The 7,560-nt window shown below is 37.9% G+C and overlaps 1 protein-coding gene across 3 annotated transcripts; it reads left to right on the top strand.

Annotated features, from left to right (window-relative positions):
- The first annotated feature begins 854 nt into the window (after positions 1 to 854).
- LOC103449206 (histone-lysine N-methyltransferase EZA1) lies at positions 855 to 6,394 on the top strand. Of its 3 annotated transcripts, none has more exons than XM_070808135.1 (17): positions 855 to 944; positions 1,329 to 1,430; positions 1,645 to 1,925; positions 2,105 to 2,266; positions 2,395 to 2,479; positions 2,562 to 2,687; positions 2,786 to 2,833; positions 2,915 to 2,983; positions 3,347 to 3,843; positions 3,934 to 4,087; positions 4,210 to 4,430; positions 4,513 to 4,644; positions 4,789 to 4,876; positions 4,972 to 5,019; positions 5,110 to 5,238; positions 5,352 to 5,429; positions 5,500 to 6,394. In XM_070808135.1, exons 1-17 carry the CDS (start codon positions 888 to 890, stop codon positions 5,689 to 5,691), a joined length of 2,469 nt encoding a protein of 822 aa, XP_070664236.1. In that variant the 5' UTR covers positions 855 to 887; the 3' UTR covers positions 5,692 to 6,394. The 3 variants fall into 3 exon arrangements, with proteins under 3 accessions (XP_070664236.1, XP_070664238.1, XP_070664237.1); XM_070808137.1 differs by having other exon boundaries at positions 860 to 944; positions 2,100 to 2,266; XM_070808136.1 differs by having other exon boundaries at positions 865 to 948.
- The last annotated feature ends 1,166 nt before the right edge of the window (positions 6,395 to 7,560 follow it).

Below are 7,560 nucleotides of genomic sequence, written 5' to 3' on the forward strand. Positions count from 1 at the left end.
GTAAGGGTGTTGCATATTCGTAATTGGGCAGAGAACCCTAATTCCGACCAATAACAGAAGAGGATACAGCCCAAGTATGTAGGCCAAGTCACTAATCCCCTAACATTATGGGGTACAAAATCTATGCATACAATATCAACATAGAAGCAAATGGTGATTTACCGCATCGGCGGAAAATAATACTGTTTATATACTTTGGTGAGGGTTCGATCCTCATAGATTCATGTCTTCCTAATGTTTTAAAATTTTGACCCACTAACGCTATCGTTTGTCAAAAAAGAAATATTAACATGGAAAAAAATAAACACCATACTCTATCAATTTTGAACGAAAATTGTTAATGATAGTCCAAAATTCTTATTTGGCACTTTAAATTTTCTACGTTTAAAAAGAAAAATAAACTTATGAGTGCACTCCAAACTTTCACATCATTAAGTGTTGAAATAGTCTAAATTTAGAAATGCAGTGAGTTTTAAACATAATTCTAATTAGGGAAAAAGATATATCTCTCCGTAGTTTAAATGAATTTAATGTAGAGTATCTTATCGTTTAAAAAAAAAACTAATACAAGAAAAGAAACATAGTAAAATCGGCGTATATGGTAATTTCTCTTTCAACACGTAAACACATAATCAATCCTTTGATGCGTATACTAACCTTTCTTTTGTGTTGTATGTTACACACGTGAGACATGAGTTATATGTAACGATGTAACGAACGCATACAATAATCGCCCCTCCAGCATGTAGGCCACGTCATCTTTTGGACACGTAGGCCAGTCACTCATGGGCGACATCAGCAATCCTTACACGTGTCAGCCACAAAATGGTTTATTACCTTCATTTTCTTAGTCATTTCTTTGTTGAGTCGCACAGGCCCACGGAGAGATGAGCAGAACAGGGACGATGCTCTCCAAAGCTTCCGACTCTGCAAATAAACTCACAGTCAGTCTCTCTCTCTCTCTCTCTCTCTCTCTCCTCATCGATCCCCGAATCCCCTGTTTCTTCTCGCGATTTTGGCTCCTGCTTTCTTTTTTTTCCTTTTTTTTCTGTTAAAAACAAAATTTCGATGCTTTTTATTTATTTATTTATCAGAATTGCTGAATTAGAAATTGTTATGATCAAACATGATGAGAATTTATTTTCCACTTTCCAGATTGCAATTTTGATAACAAAGAAATGAAATTTCAGAATTTTGTGTAGTTAGAAGTCGTAGCTTCTTGCAGCAGTAGTTGCACATTTTCTCTGCAGCCAAACAGAAAGTAAAATCTGGTTATGTTTGATGTTGAATTCACGAAATCGAGTCTGCTTTGTGATTTATATGGGCAGAAATTCCATGGAGAAGGGCCGAGCGATGGCGTTAGAAGCTTGGAGCAGAAGATGCACCAGCTCAAGTTGCAAATTCAAGCAGAGAGAGTGATTTCAGTAAAAGTAAGTTTTTTGGCATGCGTTCCAATGGCTTGTTTACTAATCCGTAGTCGGGAATGTTAGAATTGAGTTTAGGAGGAATTGGAATTGAGGAGAAGCAGAATCCGAATTCCCATAGAAGCTGTTTACTAGATTGTCTGGAACGTGAAACTGTAATGATTTCACTTTCAGTAAAAGTAACTTTTGGCATACATTTGTTATTTTGTTATACATTCAGGAAAAAGTTGAGAAGAACAGGGAGAAGGTAGAAGGTTATGTTTCGAAAATTATATCAGAGACAGCAAGAGCGAATTTGAATGCTTTGTCATCAGAGCAAAATAGGAGCTTTAAATTGTTTTCTTCAAGAATTGAACAGCCTCTCTGCAGAATCAGTGGATTTGTGAGGGGATGTGGTGAGAAAGACTGGATTGAGAATCAAGAGGTGTTATTCTCATCAAGTACCAAGCTTCCACTTGCTGACAAGATACCGCCTTATACAACTTGGATATTCTTGGACAGGTTCGATTACATGTTGGTTTAAGTGTTTTATTTGTTTTTGGGTTTGCGAATTTAGACTTGTGAGATAATGCAAATAATGGATTTCTATATATGTTTTTGTCCCTGCTTTCTTATGTTTTTAATGTGAAAATTGTTGCCGTTGTGTTTCTCCTATCTCAAATTTGTCTTTCACAGCACAGAAATCAAAGAATGGCTGAAGACCAATCAGTAGTTGGGAGGAGGCGCATTTATTACGATGAAGATGGCAGTGAAGCTCTTGTCTACAGTGGCACTGACGATGAGGCAGAAGAACCCGAAGAAGTAAAGCATGAATTTTCTGCGGGCGAAGATCGAATTCTGTTGTAAGTTCAAATGAGATGTTAGATTTTTAGAGAATCACATTGACTATGGCTGCTTATGAACTTGTGTATTCCAAATTTTGTTGTAGGAATAAATGAAGGTTTTTAATTTTTTGTGTTGAATTTCGTAGGATGGCCTTTCAGGAACATGGCCTAGGCGAGGAAGTAGTGGAACTTGTGAAGGAGTTTATTGGAGCTCCCATTTCAGATATCCTGGTAGCTTGAATTAACAGATGTTCACAATTGTGTTTTTGGGAGGATTTTGATGCCTAAATTTTGTGGAATTCTACACTTGCAGGCCCGTTATAACACAATCAAGGAAAGGAACCCCGAGAAGTGCGAACATGATGGGTGCATTTCTCTTGATAAGAGTCTTAATGCTGCCTTAGATTCTTTCGATAACCTTTTCTGTCGCCGTTGCTTGGTATGCGGGTGTCATCTTACTTGAATTGTTAAATGAAATTACTGGTTTTTCTTTTTTTCTTTTTTTTCTGATAACTCTCGACTGATTCTATCCAACAGGTATTTGATTGTCGTTTGCATGGATGTTCTCAACCTTTAATCTATCCTGTAAGCAGCAGTGTTGCTTATATGTGCCAGCTTGTTTGAATTCCATAAATTTATGTTTATTGTGGTGTTCTTTCTTTTCAGAGTGAAAAGTCACATTGGTCCGGTCATGACGAGAACCGGGAACCGTGCAGTGATCAATGTTACCTCAGGGTATGGAATTTCCTTTCTTTATTAGGGTTCTGTTACCACTTAAGTTCTGTTTAGTTGAATTAGTTTCTTTCGTTCTCCTTGAATTCAGTAGTAGGACACTGTTAATCTGATCAGTTTTCATATCATGAACTTGTACAAGTTAAACTCTTTCACCCTCTAGTTATTTGCTGGTGAATTAGTCAAAGTACATTTTTATTCTTTTGGTCTAATCTGATGCTTGCTGAACATTTCTTTTTTCTTTTCACCTGATGAACTATAGGGCACATTTATCATGACAAATATGATTTATACACTCCATATTTTCTTTGGCTTTTGCCACCGGTCATTGGATTTTGAATTATGACTTCCGGGTTCTTCTTGCAGTGGAGTATAGTACCATCAGAGAGAGAAAGTGCTCCAGGATCATCCATTAATGCCGAGCGACCAAGTTCCCATGGTGGTACTGACCTCTTACACAATGAAAGAAGTATTCCTGGTGAAGCTGTGCCTGCAACTTCAGAAGCCATTCATAGTTCTCATATCTTGAAGATGCACAATGAAAACACAGGGAAGCGCAAGGTTGTGAAGCATACAGATAAAGTGGCAAATGACCTAACTATAGTACCTGATGCTTTCCGGGGTTCTTCTAAGAAACAAAAGAGATTAGATGCTTTGGATTTGGTAACTGCTACTAGTGAACCTATCCCGCTTCAGGTTCACATTCCCAGAGATGAGCCACGAGATGTAACCGAAGTGCCTGAACTGAGGCAAACATCCAATTCTACATGTGAACAAGTTGAGGGGATCTGTAGCAACTCTGAGTGGAAACCAGTGGAGAAAGATTTATACATGAAGGGACTACAGATATTTGGGAGAAACAGGTAGCCATTTTTGAATTCAAAATGCCTTGTACGGATCTTCATTACACCATTCCGTATGTTTGTACTTAATTGGTAATTTGTGTTCTGCAGTTGCCTCATAGCTAGGAACTTACTCTCTGGCTTGAGGACTTGCATGGAGGTGTCTAGTTACATGCATAATTCTGGAGCTTCAATGCCTAACAGATCTGTGGTTGGACCATCTTCATTTATGGAAGACAATGTGAAATCTGATATGGATCAGACAGTAAGCATCATAGACTTATCCTCCCTATTTCTTTTCTTACTTATCTCTCTCTCTCTCTCTCTCTCTCTCTCTCTCTCTCTCTCTGTGATTAAAAAAGGTTACCTTTATTGTACACATGCTAGGAACAAGAGATGTCATCAAAGCCACGGTTACTTCGTAGAAGGGGCAAAGCACGGAGGCTTAAGTATTCTTGGAAGTCTGCTGGGCACCCAACAATGTGGAAAAGAATTGCTGATGGAAAAAACGATTCACGTAAACTATATACGCCATGTGGATGCCAGTCTATGTGTGGAAAGGAATGTTCTTGTATGAGTAATGGAACCTGCTGTGAAAAATACTGTGGGTATGTCGGACTTATCCTGAAAGCAGTCAACTGAATGAAATGCACAGAACCAGTGATGACCAATTAACTTTTCCATTTTCAGGTGTTCAAAGAGCTGCAAAAATAGGTTCAGGGGATGTCACTGTGCAAAGAGTCAATGTAGAAGTCGGCAGTGCCCATGCTTTGCTGCTGGCCGTGAATGTGACCCAGATGTCTGTCGTCATTGTTGGGTTAGGTATTGAGCTCCATGATGGACCAGCTGATCAAGCTTTTTTTTTTTTTTTTTTTTTTTTTTCGGAATCATGCAGTGTGTTCATTGTAGAGAGCTTGTTATTTCCTTGGTGGTGATTTTGAATTTAAATATAAAAACTTTTTGTAGTTGTGGGGATGGTTCGCTAGGTGAGCCACCGAGACAGGGAGATAGTCAATGTGGAAACATGAGGCTTCTTCTTCGACAGCAACAGAGGGTGAGCAATTCCTAGTATTTAGTTAATAAATCACTTCTGTAGTCTGCATAATTTACTTTATGATTTATGATTACATACACTTTCTTTTTCTTCAGATTCTCCTGGGCAAGTCTGATGTTGCTGGCTGGGGAGCCTTCTTAAAGGTTGGAAGATTTCGATGTTTTTGCATGTGGCTTCCTAAAACTTATAAGCTGATTTTTCTTTTCTCACCATATTAAATCATGTGATTTCAGAACCCCGTAAACAAGAATGATTATCTTGGAGAATACACTGGTGAAATCATCTCCCATCAGGAAGCAGACAAGCGGGGGAAGATTTATGATCGTGTAAACTCGTCATTCCTTTTCGACTTGAATGAACAGGCAAGGGAAAAATAATGATTGACCGCTTTTATATTTGCATTTTAATTTTCTTTGCAAATACGTGATACCTGTAGGCTATAGCTTTACTCTGGCATGACACCTGTTTACTGCAGTACGTCCTAGATGCTTACCGAAAGGGAGACAAGCTTAAATTTGCAAACCACTCGTCGAATCCTAACTGCCATGCAAAGGTAATTAAGTTTCTGTAATTCTCTTGTTTGATTAGTTATAATGGTGTGTGTAATACATGTTTGCGTATAGGTAATGCTGGTCGCGGGTGATCATCGAGTTGGCATATTTGCCAAGGAGCATATTGATGCTGGTGAGGAGCTCTTCTATGATTATTGTTATCTTTCAGAGGCAGCACCTGTATGGGCTCAAAAACCGGAGGGTTCTAAGAGGGACGATTCATCTGCTTCCAGGGGCAGAGCGAAAAAGCACCAACCTCTTTGAATGGATAGTTAGCATGGATGGAGAGGTACGTAGGTATCAAGTATGGCGCACAGCTCGACTCTGGAGGTTTTTATCCATGACAACAGCCGGGACAAGAATTGTCCTTCTAGGTCAATAAGGCTGTATTGGAAATAACGTTATTTTCATGGATTTATAGACAATAAGTCAGAAATTCTTCTACCAGTTTGGTACTATAGTTTGTGTCCGACCATGCTAACGCAGAGAGGCATGTTGTGATGGGAATAATTGGTAATTCTCTGTAAACATTTCTCGAGAAGAAAAAGGGGTTGCATTGATTTATCTATCTTTGCTAAGATTCTGAACTTATTGAAAGAATTTGATAAACAGACGGCGGTTTGCCGTGTGAGTTACTGCAGCAAATGAAGATACGGCAATCCATTCCACACATCAGGAATGCCAGGAAGACACCAATGGCTGCAATCCTGAACCCCCGAAGGGTGATGATTTCCGTATACGGATGGATGACCATCTGTTCTATGTTATGTTCAACAAAGTGACACGAGTCTTCATCTGCTTAACGACCTGCTCTGCAATTTTGTTTCTCTCGTCCGCAAGGAGGGGTTCAGTAGCTTCCGCACAGCTCCCGCCTGTATGACCTTCTATGGTCAATGAAGAATTACATATTAAACACTCTGCAAAGCAACTAGTTATATGAAATTTATATATGCAGGCATTATAATCGTGGACAGGAGGAGGCAATGCAAGTTAAACTGAAATGTGTCGGTGATAAAAGTCATTTAACTATTGCATGTATCACTTGCACACAGACCAGACTGACCCGGCATTAGTCTTGTGATCGTTCCACCAATGTCCTACTCTTGCCATGCCTTTGTCAACCAAGAAAGGAGAGACGTATGAAATTCGACTGTACACTTATAATCTTGTGACAAATTGAACAGCTACTTCAGAAACTTAATGAAATACAAATACGTACGTAAATAATGTTGTTTTCACTCAACGTAGCATTTTCCAACTGCATGCAGCCTTGAAGCATTTCCAAATCATCTCACTTAAAATTGAAGAATCAAATAAGAAACCAAACGCAAGTTTTAAAGAATAATACATCGTTGATACTTGATAGTAGCTAGCTAGGCTTTTAAATGATGTGGAACAAATATACAAGTGATTAATCTAATTAATTTGAGCACCACGGAAATTTTTTACCAGATCATAGGAATCAATCATATAAAACAACTTAGGCTTTTAAATTAAATTAATAGCCATCTATCTGTGATATACGATATGAACTAATTATTAAATACATAATTGTTAAGAAATTAAACAGAAAAAACACGAAATTAGCAATAATAAAATTCGGGTAATTTAATATTTTCAGGTGGTCTAAAATATCCATAATATCCCGATATTTCCATCGAAATTTCCGTGTTTTTGGACTATCGATATTTTAGATCTTGCTAAGTCACTCATGTATCTTACCATGCAATGTATGAAGTGTAAAATATTGTACTAATTCATATATATAAATGATTATGGTGTGTTTAAACTTATTTCATTAATTACTACATATTTTCTACACTCACAATGTTTGCCAGCTCGCTATATAATCAACTTAAATCAGTTATATCTATCATGCAATGCATTTTCTTCCAATTTTTTGTGATAAACTAAGAGATAATTGACTAAATAAACATTCTGCAAAGTTTCAATAAAAATTTCCAAGTTTTTCTTACAATTTCCGTGGTTTTTATTCAATTTTTATCAACAACAACAACAACAACAACAAAGCCTTTTCCCACTAAGTGGGGTCGGCTATATGAATCCTAGAACGCCATTGCGCTCGGTTTTGTGTCATGTCCTCCGTTAGATCCAAGTACTCTAAGTCTTTTC

This window comes from Malus domestica, chromosome 11 (genome assembly GCF_042453785.1).
Source record: "Malus domestica chromosome 11, GDT2T_hap1".
Taxonomy (NCBI): domain Eukaryota; kingdom Viridiplantae; phylum Streptophyta; class Magnoliopsida; order Rosales; family Rosaceae; genus Malus; species Malus domestica.

Excerpts from the sequence above, each read along its gene's own strand:
- LOC103449206 (XM_070808135.1), top strand. The coding sequence starts at position 888 with ATGAGCAGAACAGGGACGATGCTCTCCAAAGCTTCCGACTCTGCAAAT. Across the intron at positions 5,239-5,351 it reads TTTTCGACTTGAATGAACAG|TACGTCCTAGATGCTTACCG; the intron begins GCAAGGGAAAAA and ends TGTTTACTGCAG. Across the intron at positions 5,430-5,499 it reads ATCCTAACTGCCATGCAAAG|GTAATGCTGGTCGCGGGTGA; the intron begins GTAATTAAGTTT and ends GTTTGCGTATAG.